This window comes from Plectropomus leopardus, chromosome 11, assembly GCF_026936395.1.
Source record: "Plectropomus leopardus strain MGB_pleo_1.0 chromosome 11, ASM2693639v1, whole genome shotgun sequence".
NCBI classification, from domain to species: Eukaryota; Metazoa; Chordata; class Actinopteri; order Perciformes; family Serranidae; genus Plectropomus; species Plectropomus leopardus.
In genome coordinates, this window is record NC_142186.1 from 11,443,286 (window position 1) to 11,469,019 (window position 25,734).

The 25,734-nt window shown below is 40.4% G+C and overlaps 1 protein-coding gene and 1 long non-coding RNA gene across 3 annotated transcripts in view; both read right to left on the minus strand.

Moving 5' to 3' along the window:
* Positions 1 to 380: 380 nt before the first annotated feature.
* Positions 381 to 16,424, minus strand: ctnnb1 (catenin (cadherin-associated protein), beta 1). Of its 2 annotated transcripts, XM_042489192.2 has the most exons (17): positions 16,260 to 16,424; positions 9,223 to 9,273; positions 7,834 to 8,058; positions 7,444 to 7,697; positions 7,123 to 7,361; positions 6,514 to 6,715; positions 6,172 to 6,316; positions 5,842 to 5,945; positions 5,477 to 5,611; positions 5,152 to 5,355; positions 4,471 to 4,629; positions 4,011 to 4,130; positions 3,428 to 3,578; positions 2,741 to 2,862; positions 2,514 to 2,574; positions 1,484 to 1,734; positions 381 to 1,188 (listed from the first exon to the last, which is right to left on the minus strand). In XM_042489192.2, exons 2-16 carry the CDS (start codon positions 9,233 to 9,235, stop codon positions 1,520 to 1,522), a joined length of 2,349 nt encoding a protein of 782 aa, XP_042345126.1. In that variant the 5' UTR covers positions 9,236 to 9,273; positions 16,260 to 16,424; the 3' UTR covers positions 381 to 1,188; positions 1,484 to 1,519. The 2 variants fall into 2 exon arrangements, with proteins under 2 accessions (XP_042345126.1, XP_087940146.1); XM_088084020.1 differs by lacking the exon at positions 1,484 to 1,734.
* Positions 16,425 to 16,923: 499 nt separating this feature from the next.
* The window catches only part of LOC148188209 (uncharacterized), a 79,438-nt gene continuing 70,627 nt past the window's right edge, over positions 16,924 to 25,734 (minus strand). Inside the window, exon 3 of the long non-coding RNA XR_015778053.1 lies at positions 16,924 to 19,989. This is a non-coding gene — a long non-coding RNA (uncharacterized LOC148188209). The remainder of the gene's footprint in view (positions 19,990 to 25,734) is intronic.

A 25,734-nucleotide genomic window follows, 5' to 3' on the forward strand; every position in this document is an offset into this window, starting at 1 on the left:
ATCTATCTATCTATCTATCTATCTATCTATCTATCTATCTATCTATCTATCTATAGATATATACACACACACACACACACACACACACACACACGTATCACATTAGGAGGAAGGGACATGAGAGGCTCGAGAAATACCAAGGGCTGAAAGAGGAGATGGAGAAGGTGTGGAAGGTGAAGGCAGTGGTGGTACCAGTGGTTGTCAGAGCACTCAGGGCAGAGACCCCCAAACTGGGACAGTGGCTCGCCAACTAAAAAAACTGTTCACCACAAACCCACCGATTTCCTGATTTTTACCTTCTTATAGCAAGGATTTTTTTGTTATATGGATGTGTTTTAAGGATATAGATCATGGTAAAATAAGACGTTGAGGCGTCCAGGTGAAATGACAGTCCATTTTATTGTTTCAGAACACAGCAGGCTACAGCAACCAGCTCTTCCCACAACCCCACCCCTTAGCAACAGCAGACCAATAAGAGCCCTCCTCCATCCCTGTCCTTCCACAGCCACACCCAACCAGCTAGGTCAGCTTACACCCCCTTTGGAACAGCAGAGACACATCAGTGTCCACCTTTAAAGCAAGAAAATAGCTTGATATTTGGACCATGATTTCCAATTCATGTTGTTTTTATACAAAAGCTACACAATGTTACACTTGATCATCAGAATACAATTCAACTGATTAACTTTAGTGTTTGGACACCATTTAAAATGTGATCAGATTCTTTACTTGGATGGAGCATTACCACTAAAAACTTAACACTACCAGAGACTTAAAATACAAGGGACTGCAAAAACAAAAGATGAATATCATAATCGAGAATAATGAAAAAAGCAAGCTAGAATCAGTTTGTACCATTACAGACTTGAGAAAAAAAAGAATAAAAAAGTAAAACAAAAACAACCAAATGAAGTATAAATGAAAAACATAAAAGTACATAAAAAGGGTTTTTTTCAAAAATCAACTGTTGAGATCAAAATCCATTTGTCATGTCAGGATTTGAAGTCAGCCCTCCCTCAGGCTGAGAGACCAGAACAGAACCGCACATAAATCTAGTTTGTCCCAATGGAGTTCCCATAGACAGGAAACTCTGCTTGCTGTTGTTGAGTCTTCTTCAGGCACTTTCTGAAACCCCGCCTCCTCCATATGGGCGAATCACGATGCAGGTTCATCCAGATCACGATACAGCTGCCAAGGGAGGAGGAGGGGAGGGGGGCAAGAGGAAGGAGACAGGGGCACAGGCGTTGGTTAAGACCACACACACAGATCAAACACCAAGTAACATCACACACACCACATCACAACACTTAGCAATTAGGAACAGTCTGAGCATGCAGCAGCCACAGTGAGTGAACCCACTCTGCTCTCCCTCCCCCAGCCAGACAGAAAACCTCCCCACTGCATTTGTACTTTTACATCTTGCCCCGGGAAATGCCTCTCATTCATTTCGGCTTACACAAGGATATAGCAATGACATTCTTACCTAGTAGAAAGTGTAGTGTAATGTTGGTCTTGGTATTTACAGGTCGGTATCAAACCAGGCCAGTTGGTTGGAGTCGCCAGGTGGCAGGCCTTCTATCAGTTCCTGGGCATGTCCCAGGTCAGGCAGCCCCTCTACAGGGGGGTAGTCCTGGCCAGGGTGATGGCCCCCGCCCAGATCATGGTCCATCATGGGCTCCATACCCATTGTGTCCCCTCCGTAGCCCCCCGAATGGAAGGAACGGTAACTGGGGTCTGGGGGAGGAAGGAGTGGGTGGAGGAGACGCAGGGGAAGCAGAGCAGTTGTTAGAAGCATGTTAACAAACCAAGCGTTCACACAGTAGTATGATCATTCAAACATGACACTACACAGCAACACAGCATACTGTCCATACTCCAGCAGAAAAAAATCAACTCAACTCATGGCTCAGCAGTTCAAGTCTTTGTTTTCACTTGGATGGTCCAGAGCCAGTTAATGCAGTTAGTGCGTGTTTATTAAAAATAAACGCCCTTTAGCTACTTAGCCTACTATTGCCCTTTAGCTACACAGGGCAAGGTCCTGCGATACTCGTAGCACTTAAGTGGCCCACTGTGACAATAAAGAAAAGCAGCAGTGTTGTATTTCTTATCCTGACTGTGCAGCAGAGGAAATATGAATCTACATCCTTAACTTTAAAGCATTATTGTCCTTCACCACTCTGTCAAGTTGCCTTTGTATCATGACCATTAGCAGTCAGTTCTGTCAACAGTAGAAATGCCGAATGGTAGGAGCTCAGTTATTGGACTGTAACAATATTCAGCTGTGTATTGACTAAGGAAGGCAGAGGAGGTCCACCGATTTTGAGAAACTAATAGAACAGGAAGGACACAATCACCCAGAACAGAGAAGGCGGTGACTGCGTGCTCAGTTAGTAATATTCAGCTAAACTTGTTTTTGTAGCAGCCTAACTGCTCTGGTGTTTGTGACCTTCCTGTGCTGTTCAGTGTTTGTCCTGGGAGCCTCACAGTCAGCCAGAGGTGTAGAGGTGACTTACCTTCTGGTCTGTAACCCAGAGGCTCTCCCTGAGCCCCAATGTCCAAACCCAAGTCTCCAGTCTGCAGAACAACACAGATGGACAGGGATGAGAACGAGGGCAGCAGTGTCAAGAAGACCACAGTTAGTTATGCAGGTTTATATTTACAACTCAAAGTTGACTTTAGTATCAGCATGTGTACAAACTCTACCGTTAAAAAAATTGAGTTGATTTTGAGTGCTTCTTACCTCGTTCCAGGCCATTGGTTCTGTTCTGAAGAGCGAGCTGGTGAGTTCTACAGAGAGGCGTTTCTTGTAGTCTTGGGGTTTGTCCTCAGACATACGGAACAAAACTGCTGCAGCGTAGGTGGCTGAGGGAGCATAGAGGGTTGACATGTTAGTCAAAGAGCAACTTGGTATAAATAAAGCAATGCCACAGCAATCACAGAGAGAAGATAAAGGTTGATCAACTTTTCTACATTAATTAAATCCATAGAAAACATCAAAAAGTGCCAGTGTTTTATCCAATCCTATTATACGGTTTTACTGAATACTTTAATCTGATTGGTCAAGAACAGCAATCTATGGTCTGTTATTTCTATACAGAAAATCACTGCTATGAACACAATTCTGATTATAGACAAGCAGCTGAAGCAATAAAATAATTTTAAATCAACATTTAATGACAAATTATTGATTTCTTTAATAAGTAGTCATGTAATAAAAAGAATACAGCAAGCAAAGGTCATTGCTGCAAAATGAACCCCTTCAGGATGTCCTGCATCACTCTGTTGTGGTTCATTTTGCATGAATGACCCGCTTGCTGTACATTATCCCTGACATAAGCACTCATTTCTCCTTTGGACGGGCTATTCTGAACATCTGCGTAGTCAAGAAGTAGCCATCATGTAAATGAGTCTGTTTTGGTGAACATACCGACTCCTTCGTTGCGGCTGTGCAATAGCTCTGTGAGTGGGGCGGTGGCTCCCTCAGCCTCGATGGCCTCAGCAGCTTCTTTATCCTGAGCCAGCTCACACAGGACGCCTGCTGCTACACGCTGGATGTTCTCAATGGGAGAATACAACAGCTGCACACACAAACACAGAGGAAAATACATTCTCAGCCTTCACAGTCCTCACATGATCTGAAAGGATGCAACAAGCAGAGATTCATGGAGCGCAAGGACACAAACACACAAAAGGTGGTGCAATAGATTTAACCCTTTTGAAAATCATGGAACAGCCAAAACAGGAAAAACTCCCTCAATGTGACTTTCAAAATTACTGACATTTTTAATAACTGTGGTCCCTGTTTAATACAAAATGACACATTCACACACATACAAAACCATAAAAACACATTCACAGTTTACAAATTCCTGGGAACATATTACAAAGTTGAAGATCAAACTTCTCTATATTATTTTATTTGAATTATGTGCTGGTATGATTACAACATCACAACACAAGAAAAGAGAATATACGAGCGAAAGAATGTTTTTTTTTGTTTGTTTTTTTACCTGTACAAAGAGTGGAATGGTGTTCAGTCCTCTGATGACTATTCTGTTGTGGACGTCTCTGGCCAGGATGTGAAGTGCTCCTGTGCAGCCCTCCACAATCTCCTCCATACGAACTCCCTCCTAATGACACAAACACTCAATTAGTCAAGTTGGAACTGTAGGAAGCACTTTAAGTCTCTCTGCAGTGACTTTTAAGCACAGAATGGTGGGAAATCACAAAAACCTACCAAATCAGACATCAGTTCTGGGTTTAAATTGTGTGTGTGTGTGTGTGTGTGTGTGTGCTTTGAATCAGTGATTTCTGCCAGGTAAAAAGATGGCATGGCACTACCACTGAGCTACAAATCGCTTTAACTATGCCGTGTTGGCGTGGTGTGTTTATAGAACTGTCTAAAACTGTGTGTGTGTGTGTGTGTGTGTGTGTGTGTGTGTGTGTGTGTGTGCGTGCGCATGTTCTCACCACAAACTGCTGCTGCGTGCCTCCCATGCTTGTGCGTCTCTGTGTGTCTTGGTGTGCTCTGACCAGCAGTTGAACCAGTCTGGGGATGGCTCCCTGCTCCCTCAGAGGAGCGTGGTTGGCAGGACACAGAGCCAGGTTACGGATCAGACCGACTGTAGCCTGATAAACAAAACAGATTTACATGTCAACTTTAGGTGGCCATGAGTCCCATCTAATTTAATGTAAAAAGTCCTTCCTTCTGACAGATCCCAAGTGGTTTATCTTGGTAATTTGGGAGCAAGTCTGGTCTCAATCATGTCACAAGAATGAAACTATTAAAATGCTTGCTTTTGTGTCCATCAAAACAAATATACTACAATATACTTAAGGCTAGACCTTAAACTGGGCGCAAAACCAGTATGATTTGCAGACATGCTTTTGGTTCAAGCAACTTCCAACAGCAATGCACTGCATTCTCAATCAACAAAACATTCAGTCCTGACAGACCCAAGGCTGCCAACATGGATTAATAACCAAAATTCCACAGGAGTAATACTGTGCCAGGTCAGACCCATTGTTTCAGATTCAAGGTGTGATCGAGTGTGAAGTGATTTTTACTTGTAACCCTCCTAAAAAAAAAAGAACAGCCACTGAGCTGCTTATGAGGCTGACAGCTGCTGAAAAGTCCATGTGTGAGTGTACCTTAATGAGAGGCCAGTGTGATGGCGGATGCAGTAATTTGACGACCACAGGGAGGCCGTAGTGCAGTCTGACAGCATTCTGTGCCATCTCAGCATCCTGGTGTCGAGACGTGAGGTGACGCAGGGCACAAATAGCAGGTTCTGTGATGTCTTCTCTGTCTCCGGCTCGAAGCACTGTGCGAACTAATGCCTCAATACCTCCAACCTACAGAGCAGGAGATGGAATAACAACAGATCAATGGATACATCAGATTCTCTTTAACTGGGTGGTGCGTTCTTCCATGAAGTAAGCATGCAGGCATTAGTACCCTTATCTTCATACTCACCTGGCAGACCATCATCTTATTCTTGTAGTTGTTACAAGTCAGGTTTGACAATATGCCAGCAGCGCAGGTCACCACATTAATGTCGTCACTGCCGAGGAGCTGGACCAGAGTTCCTAGGAGACCCTCCATTCCCTCCTAGAGACAAAGACAATTACAGAGTTAGCATGAAAGGACAGTTAGATACACAGTATTAAGAGCATGGAGAATGCTTGGTACTAAGATAAATTTCAACAGCAAAAAAATGTAGTGCCTTTTTTTCCCCTTTCTGCTGAGAAATACTTTTTTTAAATCCAAAGAGAAAAGTTACTCTGTCTTTCACCGACAAGATTGATTTAGGTGTTGCTACGGGGGGCAGTTCTCATCACCTGTTTGGTGGCAGCATCTGATAAGTTCCTGAGAGTCCAGAGACAGTTCTGGACAAGTCTCTGGCTGGGATCTGTCAGGTGGAGTCCCAGAGCCTGCATGCCTCCTGAACAGAAGAAATATGGAAATAATGAGTTATTTACTTATGTGGAAAATCATTATACATTCCAAATTTCTGACATGTCCTGTTATGAGATTCTGCCGTGTCTGTCATTATAAATGCAATTCAAATAAATCATAAGAAATAACCTGTCCCATGGACACACAGTATATGTATTATGATTTTCAAGTTTGCAATACAACCACTTTAATATTTAGGAGGCCAATCATACCAGCTTCTACAATGGCAGGCTTGTTACTCGAGCAGACAGACAGAACTTTGAGAACACGGCTTGTGGTCCACAACAGCTTCTCGTAGGTGTAAGTCCTCATGATGTTGACCAATGCCTGGGGGCCACCACTGGCTAAGATTATCAACTAAAAAAGAAGGAAGAACAAAAAGGTGAGAGGTTTTAATGCCATCATAAAAAAAGTACTTTTACCTTACAGTATGGAACAGACCAGTTTACAACAAGCATGTCTTTAAACATCAACATTTAATACATGGGCATTATCAAGTATTAGCACAGAGTCACCTTCTGACCATGCTCTACTACCTCTTACTGAACCCTCACCTTGCTTTCCTGGTTTCCATAGGCCAGTATCTGGAGACAGTCAGTGGTGATGGCCAAGAATTTGACATTGGTTTTGTTGAGAAGAGCCACCATTTTCTGTAGACCTCCAGCCAAACGGACAGCCATCTTGGCTCCTTCTTGGTGCAGGAGGAGGTTGTGGAGGGTGGTAATGGCGTAGAACAGGACAGAGTCCACTGGTGAACTGCACAACAAACAGAGGCTTATTAGACTACCGTCTGACTTAGGAATAACCACAACTAGAGATGTATTGGATTAGGTTTCACAAAAGGTCCTTCCTCTACACACCCTCTGCTTTTGATGAGTAAACAGGCAATGATGATTTTTTTTATGTCTCTCTAATCACAACTGATTGGCCACTGTTCCAAGAAGTTAACAATTTACTCATAAGGAAACAAAATCATGCTAATGCTGTTGAAAAACTCTGGATTCGTACAAATCTGGTTATAGCCAAAACATCACAATCTTTTTGTCCAGAGACCAGGGAGACATCCCACCACATGGTTTCCTGGCTTGCTGTACTAGTGAGCTGCAGTACAACAAATGGAAACCCAAGAAAAACACAAATCAAGTATCCCTCCTGTTACATACCCAAGCATTTTAACTAGCGCTGGTATTCCTCCAGACTTGAAAATTGCCAGCAGACCCTCTCTGTGATGGGACAGGTTGTGGAGTGTTCCTGCGGTGCAGCGAGCTGTCTCCACATCGTTTGTGTTCTGCATGGTCCTGACAATAGCAGACACCATCTGAGGAGAGCGCATGATGGCGTGGCGAGAAGCCTCTTTCTTTGAAAGCTGGTGGACCATCACTGCTGCTTTGTTTACTACAACCTGGAGGAGACAAGCAAAAATGTTAGGGAATGACCAGAAAGAGAAAAAAAAAAATAGAGCCGCAGTTTTCATGAGCACCTACCTGATCCTCATCATTGAGTAGTTTGGTGAGTTCTGGTATGGCTCTGGTTGCCAGCTCAGCATCATCTTGGTAGTTGATCAGATTGACCACAGCATGTTTGAGCATTTGCGAAGGCTCTGCCAGCCTCTGAACATTGGTTGGGTTTGCCGCATCATACTGTGTGGAGGGGATCTGCATGCCCTCCTCGAGAGTCTCTGGGAACATTGCTGCACGCACCCGCTGGGCACGCGTCATGGCATACTGACCATCTATGTCTAGAGAAGACAGAAGAACAATTGTTTCGAAATATTGAAATCCAAGCTGCTGTATGAGGCATACAGGTGCAAGACTTAATGTGTAGTAAAAAGATTTTCCTCAAAACACAAACAAATTTTATGCATTCTGACCTACCTTGTACTTGTTCCTGGGAGAAGTTCTGGTTGAAGCCCTGCTCCCACTCATACATGACCTGGTTGTCAACATCGTCTTCTTCGGGGTTGCCTTTCCCACTGAGAGAGGGAGCCGTTGTGGTGGCCCCTGAATGGATGCCCGAATCCAGGTAAGACTGTTGCTGCCAGTGACTGACTGCTGCCTTACGGTCTGGCTCCATGGCCATGTCGAGCTCCATCAGATCAGCTGTTAAAAGACAAAGAATTAGAAAAATCAACAAAAGGACAAAACATTTGGTAAAGTCAATCCAATCAACTTTGACATAGATGGAATTAAAAGAACAGAGCAATGTTTAAAGCGTGTTAACTGTCTACACAATTATTGCCATGAAATATGATCACAGCTACGGGTGTGCCATATCATATTGTTCATGATAATACCGATCTAATTTTTCATATGATATAAATAATTCATATCATGATATTGGCATTTTTGACTAGTTGACAGAATGGGTTTGATGGTCAGAACCAAATAACACACCTTACAGTGGGAAGAGTAGAGGAGCATTGACAGAGCATGCAACTCAATCTTAAAGGATTTTTCCAAAAGACAACGAAATCACCTGTTGATTAATTTGTATAAATATACAAGATACAGATTTAAGGGCAATTTTTTCCATTTGGCAGCTGTTTAGATCTTGACTTGTTTTTTTTTTCTGTACTATTTATATTATATACAGAATCTTAATATCACTCCAAGTTAATCACTGATTGCAAATTAAAGAAATTAGATAATTTTTGTTTAATTTTTACTGAATATTTGAGATGTGATGCTTATACTAACATATAACACTTTTTTGTTGCAAATGTATATTCTAGAAGTTAAAAACAAAATATTTTTCAATATTTTGTCATATCATTAAGAATATCATTATCGCAAAAATACCCTGTAATATATTACAGAATAGAACAGAATATATTTTAGAACTATATTGCCCACCCATAATCACAACTATTAACCCATTTTCAGAAACCCTATTTATGTTTATAGCCACTGCAATAAATGGATTTCTCAGACTCGTCATGCTCTTATTTTCCTACACTTTCACACTCAAATGATGTGTGATTTATCAGCAAAGGTCTCGTCATGCAGAACCTTTGATTTTACATGTGCTTCCAAGTTTCAAATTGAAATCAATAACTAATTCACTTTGCTTTTATGAGAGCATAAATCTGCACCAGGCGAAGAGACAGTTCTGAAATGCTGCAAAGTTTACCACATAACGCATTAGTCAATGAGTGTGTATGTGAGTAAGAGAGAGAGAGGGATACAGACAAATGATGAAATAGAAGCTGGAGAATGTGAGGGGGTGAAAGTGTCTGAGTGCGTGTCTGAAAGCTATTAACTCACCCTGGGAAGCCATGTTCCTTTCTCAAACCGCGGCCGACACAGCTTCCTGATCTGAAACAGGAAAAAAAGCAGTCAGTCAAACAGCCTCAGTTGCATCCTGCCTTCCATCACTCCTACCCTCTAACCCTGCACACTGCCAGTCGTCTTCCCTTCCAGTCAAACATCAGCCATTTGACTTTTTCAAAAGATCACAGCAAAAAAAACAGACTAAGCAATTAATGGCCTCACTGGATCAGAAAGGGTCCAGACGAGTGACTTTTCAGTGTCTTCTTTCCTTTCCCTCTTCCTCCCTTTCTTGGATTTCCCCTTCTGCTAAAGCCAGACATGCAAACAGCAGCAACTCACACACAAAGCCACCATTAAATGTAGCAGCTAGCAAATATTTAGGTGAGGAAGGACAGTGGAAGTGGAGCATTGGGTGGGGGAGAAAAGTGGCAGGAGGGGGGAGGAAGGCATATGCATTCCTGCGCTGGCTTTGAAGCTGAAACCACACTCTGCAGAAAAGTAAACACTGGCAATGGCAGGAGAGAGGTAGAGCGAGTGAGAGGGGATTAATTCAGACAAAAAAAGGGAAAATTGAAACAGAGGTATTTCCAATTCATACTCAAAGATAAATGCTATGACAGAAATGCCAAAAGGCAGGAAATGGGAAACTGCAGAAGAAAATCCTGGCTAAAATGAGACACAGAAAGGGGTGTATATCCATACAATCAAAAATCCTTTTGTCGTGCCCTTTTAAAAGTACAGCTGTGGTTATTCCGACATGAATCCTACAAGAAATAGAGACCAAATCCTTTTCAGTCATAGCATAGCATAGCAGTCTGGACATGCTTTAAAACTAAACAGCAATACTGACAAAAAATGAGGGCATGGCAACAAAAGTCGTGATTCATACATTACCAGAGAAAGTAGAGGTGACTAACAATGAGACAGACTTTCCGACAGTGTACTAACCAAGAGAAAACCACAGACCTGCCTACAGTATGCCTCTTCCACATAATCTACAGTCTACATGAAAATATATAAGACTTGACATTCTTTAAAAGCACATCAAAAGCCTTCATTTATCCCACCTCCGTTTGGCATGGATAGTTGTGCCCAAATTTATTTGCACCATCCACTGAAAAAACACATTAAGACACTGTACTTTAACACTAGTTACTGAATAAAGTACAAACAAGTTTAGAAATGGTATGTTAATATTTCTGCAACATGTAGAGAGCATGAACTGCTCCAATATTAGTATAATGTTCTTGACCAACACAGCAACTGCAGTACAAGAGACTACAACATGTAAAGACTAAGCAAGGCTACAGATTTAAAGTCACACCAACCTTGTCAGGCTGTGAACTAACCTTTTTTATGGAAAATAATCAAAAATCTACCCAGCTATTATTAAAAAGGGCTATTTTGGAGGATTGTTTTTCATTTGTCCCCATGGAAAATAAACGTGTTTGATTAAAATTCTAAGCCCCTTCTTGCCGCAAGGCTTGATGCAACAGGTGTGCGACCGTGCTGCTGTTGTGAGGTCAGCTGTAGTGACAGCAGCAACGCTGATGTCTGTGTCTGAAAGAAATCTTAAAAAATGGCCATGAAAAATCTCATTTCATTTTTCAGGTTTTTGTGTGGTCATTTGGAGCAGCATGCTGAATTTTGAAGGTAGGGACATTATTAATGAGATCAGAGGCTGTAATAGGAAAAAACACACCTAATGCAATAAAGCACCTCAACCAATTAAATGGTCAATAACCTTTGAAAAGACTCGCACTGCGCAAGAAACACAGGGTTCTGCCAAGGAGGTCAAGGCTGCCAGAGACAGTGCATTAACATTAGCCAATAATGTTAAAAGGCAATGATGTCAGAGTAGCATCCCCTAAAATGTTGTCTTCTCTTTTTAGAGGTGTGAGCTAACTTTGGTTTTTACAAACTGGCAGGAAATGCTATATCACAACCCTGAATCTCAGGCCCCTTTACAGAGATATCAACCTTTGCTGTTGGCTGTCACCAGTGTTAATATTATGTGATGTGATCATGTGATTGCTTCTGCAGAGACTCACCTCTGTCTATGAACACCAAAAACACAGTTCACTGTCTTTTCACATAAACACTGGCATCTTTTTTTCTCTAAACCTTTCTAAGCCTGTTTGGCCAAAGGTTAAGACGCACACAGTGTGGCGTGTATAGTGCATTTAGCAGACAACAGCAAAGAGTTTGGTTAACTGTGACTGACCCTGTAGTCAACACGTTGTATTAAAAACCTCACCAATGGTGCGGAAGATATGTCGGCCTATTTAAGGTAGATCATTTTTAATTTTTTGTAACCCACAGGATTCAATTAGGCTTGCATTGATATACGGATTTTAGGGTATAGTTAGATTCAATACACACTTGAAGAGCTTATGCTAACAAATACTGAACAAACTGATGATTAAGATCACCCCTGCAGTTGCTTACTTTGTTCTGCAAGTTCAATAGCTTTTACAGTGCTCTGTAATTTGACCTAAAGATGACTAACATTAAGCACAAAGGAGAAGACTAAACGGCCAATAAACAGAAGTGGACATACAGAAATACACAGCAGCCAGGCATGAAGTTGTAAAAAAATCAGTCTGGCATCGGTGCCAGTGAATGTGTAGGAGTTTGTGGAGTTAAAATGCTGCCAATATGCAGATACATTCAAGGACAACTAAACTACTGCCCTGAATTACTTCCCTCCTCTCACACCCACACCACCCGAGCTCAGCTGTGTCATTAAAACAGTCTTGAGTCAGGCTCCAAGACTGCTGCTGCCTCTAACCACAGACGCACCAACTCAAATTCACTGTTCGCACACCATCCTCCAAAACTTTGGGCCTGCCCCCATATAACCTAGCCCAGCACTAATGGGAGCCACATGTCTCATGCAAGGCTGCATACAAATCAAACATACAATCAAAGCATGCAGTGGAAACATTTATCATTCACATTGGTGGAAAAATGTGGGTCTTTACATCTGGCTTTGCAAACTGAGCCAATGACAGTTTTTTGATGGGCAAACAAGCAAAGACTGGTCTCCAATAGGGACACATAAATGGCAGCCTTACCAGAAAGTCTGACGGTTAAAAAAAATCATTACAGTTAAGAGTTCCTTGATATCAGGCTAGCAGCCTGGCTGCAAAAATCTGAATGAGAGGTTTCTTTGAAGCCAGATGTGAAATCCAATATGTAGAGTTGTGCCTGGTCCAGTTAAAAGGCATACAATTGAAACCAGATGACTAATGAGTGACACACCAGTTACCAGTCAGATGGCTGTCTAATGCAGTATGTGGGATGAAATGGAGGTATACAAAGTCACATGCAGCTATGCTTGGACAGGTCCATCAAACAGTTTCCTTGAACTCTTGGTTCATGCAAATGTAGATGGTGAGTAATTTGCATGCAAAAGAGCCCTATGAAGTAAAGGATAATCACAGCACTGCTGTCCCAGGTCAAAACTCAAATGACAGGCTACTGTTCCAGCACAGAACTGGAAGCCCAGGAATAGTGTGCTTCAGTCTGTTTCACTGCCCTGATTATAGTAATGAAAAACATAGCATTCATGTCAAGAGTTAGAGTTCATTAATGTGTGAATGACAAACAGAAAACAACAGAACATGAGGGGAAAACAGCACAACTTTTTTTCTGTTGGAAAATGTGGTTCTTTCAGTATCATAGAGCAAAAAAGCAATGCATTCCAAATTTTTGGCTCATTTCAGAACATAAGGAATACAGCTCATAACCTTCATAGACAGAGCTGGATGAAGAGCTGTTAGGACCTGGGTCGTGACACAAAAACAGGAAATAATAATAAATATATAAAAATCAAAAACATGACTGTAACCAGGAATAAATGTCTTTGATGCAACTTGATTTGTCTGCCATACAGGGTAGAGAGCAGGCACCCCTCAAGCATCTGGATTTCCCCACATGTAGATCTTGCTACATTGCACGGAGGGCAACTCAATTAGGATTAGGCTCAAAGCCAGATGACTGACAACTATCAGGAGATAACGACATGCCAACCCCCACTAACAAAATAAGACATGACCACTAGGTTATTACAAGTCCATGGTGACACGTACACAGTCTAATATGCCAAAGTTTAACCAATTATCTAATCACATTCAAAGCTAGCTGAGCAAGCGTGAAAGAAATCTGTAAGCTATGTGGGAAATCTTGCATTTCTAAACTCTTTAAAGCCGATAAAAATCTAAATTGCCAATGCAATAACACATACAAAAATCATCAGTTAATTGCTTAATAAACCAATCATAGGAGGTTTGAAAATCATACATATTTATTCTTAGCTGGAATTTAAAGCAGATAAGCACATCTAAACTCTCCAATCCTAGTTCCTCTCAAAGGAAAGAATAAAAGCCATTCTGTCAGCAAATTTGAGCCAGACTGTCACACAGTGAGTTCAGGTGAGCCTCGAGGTGTACCTTGTGTAAAGACGACAGTATCATATTAACATTTAAAAAAAAAAAAAAACTAAATCAGTTTGTGAGACACAAATCCTGTAAATTGCATTTCACTCTGTTGCCCTGCAGACATTTATGGCATAATTTTACAGCCTCTTCTTGGCATGCTGTGGCATTTAAATAACTTATACAAAATTAATTTCGTAGGGAAAATACACTGTGCTTGGGTTGAGGGAAGAAATGCATTTATCGAGAACAGGACTTCAAAAGAGCTAAATCCATCTAAATTCCTGCACAGAGCATTTCCTCTCAGGTGAAAAAACACAGAGTTCAATACATCCATATGAGTTAATGACCCAAACAAGCTGTAATATCGGCACAAGCAGAGACAGGAGCCGCCACAGGCTTCAGTGTTAGTCGTGTAATGTGCAGGGTCAGCAGCACTCACTGCTGGCTGCCAACAATACAATGAGCTCAATGCCTGCAGCCGCTGCAGTGTTTGGTCTGTGTTTTTAACTGCAAAATGACGGATGCCCATGGAGGAATAGGAGCTCCAGGAAACATCCCAGCGCCTTGTACATGATGAGGTCGTTTCCCTTGTTCTGCTCAATAATTATCAATCTATTTAAAAAAAAAAGAAAATAACATCAAATAGGACATGAGTACTACAAAAACGTATACAAATTCTTAGAAGCATTCTCCAAAATAGGTTGGAATAATTTGTTTTCAAAGGATGTTGAATTAAAATCTTTATTTCACTTCTTTCACTTAAAACCAATGGCATACCTACAAGCAGCAAACAAAGTAATATGTAGATGCGGACACATAGGTGGAAAGAAAAAGAGAAATTCAGTATTAGGTAATGGCAACACCACTAGAATGATTCATGGTAACAGTTTTCTTGCAAGTGGACTACCTCAAAACAAACCACAACCGGTCTCGGATGTAGCTTACACCTACGTTTCCGTCTTAAAAAATGTTAATGCACCCTGAGAAGAAAGATTTGCTGACGAGATGACGGCTTTGTCTGTTTTTTGTACCATTGTGTAATCTGATCGGGGATTTCACAGAAACACAAACAAAATATTTTAACCAATTTTAAACGAACCAAAAGCCAAAGACAATGCAGTGACTTCTGGAGCATGAAAACACCAGAGACTGTTGGCATCAGTACAGTAATTGCTTAAACTCATGACCCCGCACTTGTTTTCTTCTTATTTAAAATTAACCAATTTAGTTGCGGTGCTTTCGTGACTAAAGGAATGATGAAGCCGCTATGTGAGACGTAAACACCATCCACCCACAATTTAATCTCTCCATCTCCTTTTTTCCTATTAAAAAAAAAGCAAAAGCAAAACAAAATCAGCGGCGTAAGGAAAGCCCTCACCAATAAGTTGTTGTGTTCCACTAAACAACACAGCAAACATCTTTTTCAACCGAAGCCATCATATCGCCTGTTTTCAGGATGGCGAAAAGAAGCGAGGTAACCAACTTTCCCCGCCGTGACCCGCCTGTCTCTCTCCAGCAGCCATCAACATCTGGTTGTGCAAAGGGAAACGTAAACTCCCAATATAACATTTAATAAAAACAGATCAACACTTACTAACTATCCAAATAATAGTGTGCGGCACCCCTCTCCCCCACAGCTGCTGGCTGCCCCTGACTTTCCAACACCACTGACTCAAATTTCACACTCTGGCTCCTCCTCGTCTTCCTCCCAAAGCACAACGGCTGGGAGGAATTTGTCGGTCTTTGTTTAAAAGGACGAGGGGAAAACACACTCTCACGGGCTTTTTACCTTAAATAAACTTATATATAACCCATCAATATTAGCTCGGGCCGATTCTGCTGGCAACGAGCTGGATTTAACATGCAAGTTTTCAGTTTTACGAAGTTGCAGATAAACTTTCGGCGAAATGTTTGCGTTAACCTGACGTTAACGCTCCTTCACCAGTTTGCGTGACTTGGCTAACGTTAATTAAACTGTTGATAACTACATTTAAAACACGTCAAACTAAACACATGGCAACGATACACCAAGCTTCCCACGCGTTTATCTTTGCCCCATATTAAGTGTCTGTTCAGCTCAACCAGCTGCAAAAACAGCCGAGCAAAAGGCGAAACTCAAGTCGAGCAAACATGAGTCAGAATAGTGGAATGTGGCCAGCAGCACAAGTGGGCTAATAGTAGTTTAGCTAACTAACCTTAGCTATCATCCGCTAACTATTCAAACAAACGAGGGCACAACATCGGCGTTTACTCCCAAATCCACAATAACGTTTCCGAATAAACTGGAAGGCAATGAAATCCATCGGACACATCTCGCTAACTGATAACTACTGTCTTACCCAGCACAAGCCCCGCATTGACGTTAAAGTAAACGATTACCATCTCTAAAATAGTTATGTTCCCATTAGGCGGTGGCTGGCATATCCCAAATATCTGCCGTGAATTCAGCTGGCTCGCTAGCTGCGGCAGCAGCATCCCGGCCGGCCCGCACACAACAACCGTCTCCATTCCTACTGGCATTCAGGGAGAGCCCGACAGGAAAAGAGGAAGAAACTGTGTGGAGCCGACAGTTTGAATGTTGGAGCCTACCCTTGTCAACACAGCAAGTCCGTCCACTCGGGTCCTGGAGAGTAAAACCCACTCAGAAATGGAAAAAGTCGAGGAAAATGTGAAGGCGAGCGTCAGCGGGGAGCCCTCGTCCACTCCCTCCGCAGTCGGTCGTTTGTGACTTGGCCGGAACAGCAGAGACTGGAGAATGTAAGATGGCGGCGCATCTATATAGACCGGAGAACACCTCCCGTGGTCGCATATCCTGCCGTGCGCTCGAATAAAATAGTAACAACAATCTAAAAATTCTTCAGTTCAAGTCACTCTTACGTTTCTCAGCGTTATTTTATTAACAATAATAAACGCATACATGATCTCTTAATTTAGGTTAGTTTAATAAAGTAGAGCAAGCCAAAACCAGTGCCTACAGCATGAGTATGGATACACAATTGAAGGAAGTTCCGGCAAACTACAAAAAGGAAATCCGATTCCTTTCCCCAAGTTAAACCTCCTGGACTGTGAAAAAGCGGATAATATTGCTCACCTATACATTGTGAGACAGCGGGAGTTTCAGTGCCAACAGCATCACTGCTATCACCTGAAGTCGCCTGTCCCACGTAGAACAGAATAACACCCAGATTTAAAAACAAGTTAAAATAGTCTACAGAAGGCTGCAAGTAATAAACACAAAGAGGTAAGGTCATTTCCAAGACCCCAAAGCTCTGTTTTATTTAAACTATCATACATGTATTGGCAACTCAAAAATGTAGGTGATGGTGTCAAATTATGTTAAAGAAAACACAATAATAATCTCAGCAAGGAGGTTGTTTTATTACACTATTACACAATCAAAAGACACTGGGTGTCTGACAAATTTCAGTTGTCTGAGGAGCTGGCTTGTTTTATCCACTAACCCTTATGCTGTTGGCCATTTAAATTGGTTTTGTCTACATGTTTAAATTCAGCAGACAGTTCATTTTGAGCTTCATGAACAAAACTGAGTGATTAGGCCCATGGGCAAAGGGAAAGTTACTCATCAGGTTGGGGCACCTTGTGTAAGTGCTGCATTTGTGAGTGATTCCTGAGAGTTGTTGACAACTGAAATTGACTCAGTTTTGTTTGTGAATTTGATCAAATCTCACAAACAAAACTCAGGAAATATTTCACCGAAGTGATTCATCGCTGTTTTTTTCATGCTTTAAGTAGGAGAAAATGTGAGTTCCAGCAGTTGTATTATGGATTTAATTGATCAAACAATGCATGCATTGCTAAAAGGATTATTTCTTCAAAATACTGTAGCGTTAGATTAATCGTTTTTCTTGACTTAATTAAAAAGCAGATTCATTCATTAAAATTATTAGTGATCTATGGGCATCGCAGAGGTCCTTCAAGTGAATGGTGTGATCTCCCCTTTATTCTGAGATCACACAGTTGTGGCTATTAATTTTCAGATGACTTTCTATTTGGCTCAATAATAAGTAAGTTAGTGGATAGGCCACGCAGGAAATTTGAATATGCATTACAAGTCCTCTAGTCAGTGTTTGGTCCCTTAATCTCTGTGTTATGAAAGGTGGAGAGCAGGTAATGTGCTACCTTCATAGTGTCCCTTCATTCTACAGCTGACAATGTCACGGGAAACAAAGGGAAAATCCTCCCTTGTCATCTGCCTACAGGCTATTTCATTAACTGTTATTTACAGGATGTGGGTGGAATAGGTTACCGAAAGCCAAACTCTAATTCAGAACCGTCAGTGCAGCAGCTCCTGGATGGGATATACGGGAATTATATCAACACAGCCAGTATATGTGACACATCACCCAGAATGAGTCCACCCTGTGACATTAGATTGCAACATGGAACAATTACGGCAACTGAGAGTGATTGATTTTATTTTGAATGGCTTTCAAACCACAGTGGGAATTACTGCTGTCAGTCACTTTAATATATAGCTGTGATTTGTGAAATCAAATGGCTCACTTCATGCAGTCACGTGATTTCACAGGAGTGTGCTGATAAAACCAAATAGGTACTAATTCATGGTGCAGTGAGTGAGTTAAAAACAGGAACAGGATGACATAACACTCTGGGTTGTAGATACTCTAATTATACTCTATCAGTGGAATTCAAGTGTTGTGGTTAGAAAGCAGGCTGGTGACCAGAAGTTTGCTGGTTTGCATTTCAAATATGGCTGGAGAAATTGGAGTTGAATAAGACACAAACAGTATTCTCCTCTCAATACTAGCTGTTGTCCTTGAACACAAAACTTCACCCCCAACTTTTCCCCAATTTTTCACATCACTTTATTGTACGATAACTATTGTAAGATAGTGTACTTGTGAGATCCTCGTACAGGAACTTTCTGTCTGTTCTGTGTGTGAAATACAGCTTACCCAGCCTAAACAATTTCTCAAAATATAACACTTCCAAAACTATTACAGCCATTATAAATACTACTGTATATCATTTTTTTAATTTCCCACCTTGAAATGACAACAATACAAAAATCAGAAGAGCACATATTAGAGAAAAGTGTATTGATATTGCATGGTATAGCTATGTCTGTGTTAAACCATCATAAATCAGAAAGCAGACATCTTTTACTCCACTGTTTACAGACCTTTCACAATGTAAATGACTCTTTGATGCATTTATTATTTATGCAAACTGTATGTTATTTCTGCCATGCAATGTCTGTACTTACAGCAAAAGTCCCATGAATAAATCATGCTAAGAAAATGTCCCTTTAATCGAATAGAGTGAAGTGATGACAGTGTTTTCAGAGATGGTACAACAGTGCTGCTACAGAATTGGACTTTAGTTACAATAAAGTTATAGTGAAGACATGTTTGTGATCATCTGTGACCACTGGGTCTGGATTAAGAGCAAAGGGTTACAAATCTGATTTAATGTCTATGAAAATCCTGCTGAAGTATAATCTGTTAAATTGTACCTTTAATTTTAGACCTGTCAAACTCTACTTAGTCATATTTCAAGAAACTGTTTATAATAGGATAGAGATGGGAGATGGGATGATGCAGTTCTGAATGTGTGCGCCTTATATGAACAGCAAGTTGGAGTAGAAAGGTAACTTCTTACCTGAACAAGACATCAGGTAAAAGTATTGCTCACTTAAAAGTCTTTGAATGTTTTATTTTTTTGTTTGTGGAGGAGAAGTTGGACATAGTGTGAGGAAAGAATATGCAGAAACCACAATGCCACTGTATATTCTACTGTTTTTTTTTTTTTATTTACAACAAAAATGAAAAAGTGGATTTGGGGAAAAAGACAGAGGCCTATCAATATCTTTTGTTTGCACTGAATGATATATTAGTGGGACATTTGTCAGGGTTTGGACCACACTCACCTGAGGAAGGATGTGTATACACACTTTATTTTCATCTTTCTATAAGGAGTCAGGTCAAATATATTTACCAGTACATGATGTTTAACCTGATGTGGGTCAGACTCAATCCTCTCTATCCTGATTTATCACGAGAGACCCTTTAGCTCTTGGACACGTGAGGTTAAACATCCAATTTTGTTTGATCCTGGAGAGATCCTGCCAAAGATTAATCCATAATGCCTGTGAAATGGCCCTTCATCCAACAGGCTGTGCTGAAATAACACACACTGTTCTGTTCCCAAACACGTTGTGGCTCTCCAGTGACCCAGCGTTGCAGCACTTCAGGGAGCCCACGCAGCACTTGTTCTTCCAGCTGGATTAATGCTCCATCATGGCAGTGTGAGGGGTTCACTGGATGAGTATGTACACCTGCAATTTATTGATAAACACAGATTGGTATGGACATCAACACAGTATGTTTTAGAAAAAGCAAACAGTAATTGTGATGACAAATGTGTTTGTATGTGAATTGTATGTGTATGTGCTTCATATAAAGCTTTGAAAATATAAAAATTTGTTTATTTAAATACATAAAGTAAATACAGTGTCAAATGCTAACTTACAATGAAGGACATGTTAAAATTAATTTTTAGATCTTTTTTCCATAATGACCGAATTCATATTTGGCTGCTCTCCAACATCATGTACCGTGCAGGTCAGTTCACTCTAAAAGTAATCAGCTAATAGTATAAATCTGTTCACTGGTTAAAAATAAGGCCTTCTTCTTGTCACTCAACATTCTTATTTTAAAACATTGTATTCAATACTAACTGAAAATGTGTGTGTCTTACAGTTTAAAAACAGAAATGCGCTAAAGCAGATTAAAAATTAGAATACAGACGAGCACACATTGGCAAACCGTTGGGGATTGCATACGTTGTTGTGTGCTTGCACCACACACACATACACACACACACCTTGACAGAACCAACAATTATCCTGACTTGTGCACTCATCCGGCTTAATGCATGCTTGTAAGGAAACTGCATGGATTTGTATGTGCCGTCTGCACTCGCTAAACAGAGGACGAGCCCATGATAACGCAGAACCCCGGATAACAGAAATAACACACAAACACGTAAAAACAGGAAGGTTTTCCTCTCCCTGGGGGTTAATATTCACAAGGGAAGCACAGGTCACATTCAGGCTCTGTTCTTATTGGTTGAATCCAACTCAGTGCGTCTACGTATGTGTGCATGTGTGTGCGTGTGTGTGAACAATCTTATGTCTATGTGTAGGCTTGCACTGACATATGTTTGTACAATGTTATTTAATTTATGTGTAAGTATGCGTGCACTAACATGCCTCTATCTTTTGATAGTGTTTTCTATAAAACTCTGAAGGTGTGTATGCTGCGCCTAGAAAGCCTGGAAAAATATATATAGGTGTGTGTGCACTAAATGTGGATATTTACACTACACATACACTGTATGTGTATATGCCTGTGCACCTTAATGTAATGCAAATGATACCTTTTATAGAACTTTCTATGTTTATTCTGTTGTGCAGAGGTATGTATATGTATTTGGTGTTGTGTAGCTATTGCTGAGGAACAGAGACTGCAGTACAAATCCCCGAATTCCCAAGAGAGCAAAACGCCACACACACACATACACTAGGCCAAGGCCTGAGGGGTGTGGTTCCTTTCTCCGACTGTGAAAGAAAGGGGCAGGACAGAGCTATAGATAGGGGCAGACAAAACAAATACCCCCCCCCCACACACAGGGACACACGCACACGGCAACAGCAGCGCAGGTCAGGGAAGCGCTAAAGACAGGGCCACATGGAAGCAATGATTGTTTTGGACTGACACTCTCATGTAGAGGATTGCAACTTATTGCCCTCTTGAAAAATGGCTTATACACAGCGTCGTAACATATTATTTCTTTTTAAGAAAGTGTAGAGCTTAGGATGTCTTAATCAGTATTCATTTGTCAAGGTAAAATATCCACTTTGGTTATTAATATAATATTTGATTTTACTGATTTAGCAGGAAATGAGACAAATAAAGCATACTGTATTCCATGTACAGTATACAATAGTACCTGATCTCAATAATCCACAAAAATGGATTAATTAGCTTTACATCAACCAGCTCTGTATCTACTAGTTTATTTAGTTTGCTTCACTGCATGTTACAGGGCACTGTGAATTTCTTTTACACATGGCATGCAAACATTGCATCATCTAAACACCACCTCATTCACCACAGTATATACAGCAAAAGGGAAATTGTTACAAATTTTGGATGGTAAAACAAGATCAACCATCAAGTTTCTTTAATCAGAACTCCATGCTAACCTGTTAGGTGTCACTTTTCAAAGTTGCTTGGTTGTAATCCAGTGTGTGAAGAGGAGGGCAAGGAGGATACAGAAATCACATCCTAGAAGAAGGTGAAAGGACACTGCAGGAACCAGATATTTGACTCAGGCTACAGTGGGATTACGAGGATTGGGCAGTATAAGCCGATATAGGAAACAATGTGAAGGAGACACTTGACAATATTGGCAGAGCTGACATAAACAATGAAGTGGTGCTATAATGCAATATAGGAAGCCATGCGGAGGAGAGACTCTTTTGTCATCCAGAAACTGCTGAAAGCAAATTGAATAGAAAGGGAGCTGTGGTGCTGAACTAATACAGGAGCCTCATTTCCACAGCAGAGCCAAGTGGGATTTAGTGTTGACCACACCAGACATCAAAAGCACCACTTGCTCATTTAAAACAACAGCCCGGATGACATTTCACCTGCCTGCCTTGAATCCTGTATTAGTGCAACGGCAGCCAAGGCTCTGTCCCTGCATCTATACTGCATTAGTGGTTGCCATGGTAAAAGTCCTCCATCCCACATCCATCCTGCACAGACAGAGAAGCTGCACTCATACTGATTTCTGCTGAAGGAAATTGAGGGTCTGAGAAAAAACTGAAACCCAATGACAGCTAGTCACAGTTACACATTGCAGCTGTGTGACGTGTTAGCATTGAGAGCTACCTGTAAAATCGTGCTGAGATTTCTTGCATTGTATCCATCACTCCGTTACTGCAAAAACAACAAGATGACGACTGGTGCAGCAACAAGGAAGGCCACAGATTATTTTTATGGCTGTTTTTTTAAAAAAAAGACAAATTCTATGCCATTTTTCTGTTTTATTTAATACAACAGCAGCAGAGGGAGAGGGAGGCCAAGCCCTGGGTTTCAATCAACATGACACAGTGAATATGCAGCTGGTTCGCTAAGCTACTACACCGCTCCCTGATATTTCATTACATCTCATGATGTCATGTACAAATTAAACTCCACATGCAGAGATACTGGAGCTGAAGGGTTTAGAGCTCCTAAAAGTCCTTTATCAGCTGGATTATCGTCAACAGCTGCTCATTAAAGCCAGTCACATCTGGATTTAGATGCCATTTGTGTCACATACAGAGCACGTCCCAAACGACTGTCATTATTATGGTCATATCACTACGAACTAAGAAATAATTTTAAACAAGCCACTAGAGTGTAAATGTTAGTTAGATGGGGAATAAAAGGGAAATGCCAAACAGAGCAGTGGTTTTTAGTCATGATACAGCAGACGTGGTTTAGTTTGAATGGATAAACAGAGTGAACATAAATCCTGCAATAATAAAATGATGCCAGACAGTACTGCATATTGCAGCAGCTGTTCAATGTGCGAAAGAAGGGAATAAAGTGAGAAATAAACATAATCATTCACAAAGCAATAATTATTATTTTTTTATTGTTTTAAAGAAAAAGAAACACTGATTAATATTATTTGGTCACTTTAATCTGCCAGCTCAAATGATGATATATCATTAAAAAGTAAGAAAATAAATAAATAAATAAATGAAAATAAAAAATGAACTGAAAAAAATCTAAATGTTACACATACAGAAAACTCAAGCAATCAAACAAAATATGATTTTAATTTTTAAAACTAAATCCTGTGAAAGTCTGCATGGTAAAACATATCCAAAGATGACACTGACACTGACAGCCTGAGCCAAGCATCCTCCGCTGAGATGAGGAGAGCGCTTTCCGAGAGCATTGATTATATCAAGATTAATTTAATAAAAGATTGAGATATATTTCCAGTCATTCAATATTCCTAATTTGGTTGGCCTCGACAATTTCAAGCAACAAAACTGACATAAACAGCTGAATCGCATTTATCTCAAATCATCTCTCCGCAGCATAAAAAAAGCATCCTGCACGGCTGGCTCCAGTTCACCTTCAGTTTAATCAATTTAGGAAGCCAATTTTCTTCCAAACATTCCAATATTGAGAAGGACAAGGTTGTTATATCCATCTTATTAAGAGTGAATACTCTATCATTAGCAAATCAATTGCGGTTCCTATTCACATTTGGAAAGGGTTGAACCGAGAATGAATTGACGCCCTCCCCCTCCCGTACAAAGCCTGGTTCACTGACACCGAGCTATATGTGGGAAAGCCTTTTCTTGTACAAACTGTTTGGAATTGTCCTTTAAACTTCTCCTGCTCCAAAGCTGCTTATAGACAACAATGTCAAGTCGGCCCCATAGACGACCTCTAGCATGACTGATCCTCCGAAGGTCTGACTGTGTGTGAGTGTGTGTGTTCACGGTACGGAGAATGTGTGACATGGACAGAAAAAGAAAAATAGACAGCAGAGAGGGAGTATTGTGCATGCTAAACCTCTGTTTAAATGGCTGTGGCACACACACACACACACACCGTCACAACACTTTTCTGTTTACATAGACGGTTGGACATGAATAGCAGCTTATAGCACAGGCCTCAATCAAAGCTAACAAGAGTGAATGGAGCTGATAGATTCAATGGTGAGGAGAAGATGCTCCTTTTAAATGTTAAAAGATAATTTGGCTTAACACACAGCCGTCTTAATGCCGTCATAGATTCCGCGCACCTTCACGCTAATCTCTGATTCTACAACTCATTCAGTGCTTCTGCAAGACAAACAAAAACGGGTGTTGTTTATATTCCTTGATGACACAAGAAAAAGAGAAAACCCTCCAGACACTGGTGGAGATGTGGATCATTTTATCTATCTTCTGTTTTACTATTTAAGCAGGCACCATAAATCTAAATTGATTCTAAATCTAATGAGCCTCAGCACAAAATTCCATGCAAGGACAAAATAAAAGTGATGGTAATAATCAGTGAAATTCCCCTTAAACATGACTCCAGAGGGTGACACTGAATAAAATGTTGAAGTATGAATTTTGATGCATAACTACAAAAAAAAATTCTCCCATTGAATTATTTTCTAAATGATAGAACAGACCTGCTGTATTTTCCAACAAACTCCAAACGCACAAATACATTTAGACAACATAACTCACACATTAGCTGCTGAATACACCATCACACACACAGTATCACATGACCTTGAGCAGCTTGCGTCTATTGAAATCATTTTCAAAAGAATATGAGAGAAATAAGTATAAAACATGCTGTTTGACTTCAAGGCCTTGAAGGTAAATCACACCATCATCTTATTCACAGCACTTAAGAGACTATAGAAATCTTATCATTTGGGTCTACTGTAGACAAGGTTAAGTGTATACATATAGAGGTATATATTACCTGTAGAGAGATAAGAAATACGGAGCATGATAATATATCTGAGAGATGTGAGTGTTTGTTATCTGTAGAGATAAGAAATGTGCAGCATGATAATAAATATGAGAGAAGCTTCACTTAAAATGATTTTAATTTCAATCTCTTTGAGTAGTTTGCTATAAAGCTAAAGAATATGTGTATTTTTCAACACAGTTCTCATCAATAAATGGCTTTGTGGATCTTAAAATATCTACAGTGGATATGACTATTTTCTACACAGAAATAAAATCAAGACAGAGGCAGAGGTGAAACTATGAGATATTTCTGATATATATCACACATAATTTTGCCAACAAGAACAAACACGGATAATTTAATAAATAAATACAAAATAATACTACTTATATGCTTTGCAGCTAAAATAACAATCTTCTGCATCATAATTTAATAAATGAAAGACTGAAGCCCAATAATAAAAAAAGACTGAATCTCAACCTTTAGCATTACAGCATTAATTTCAATTTGCACACAAACTGGAGCCATCA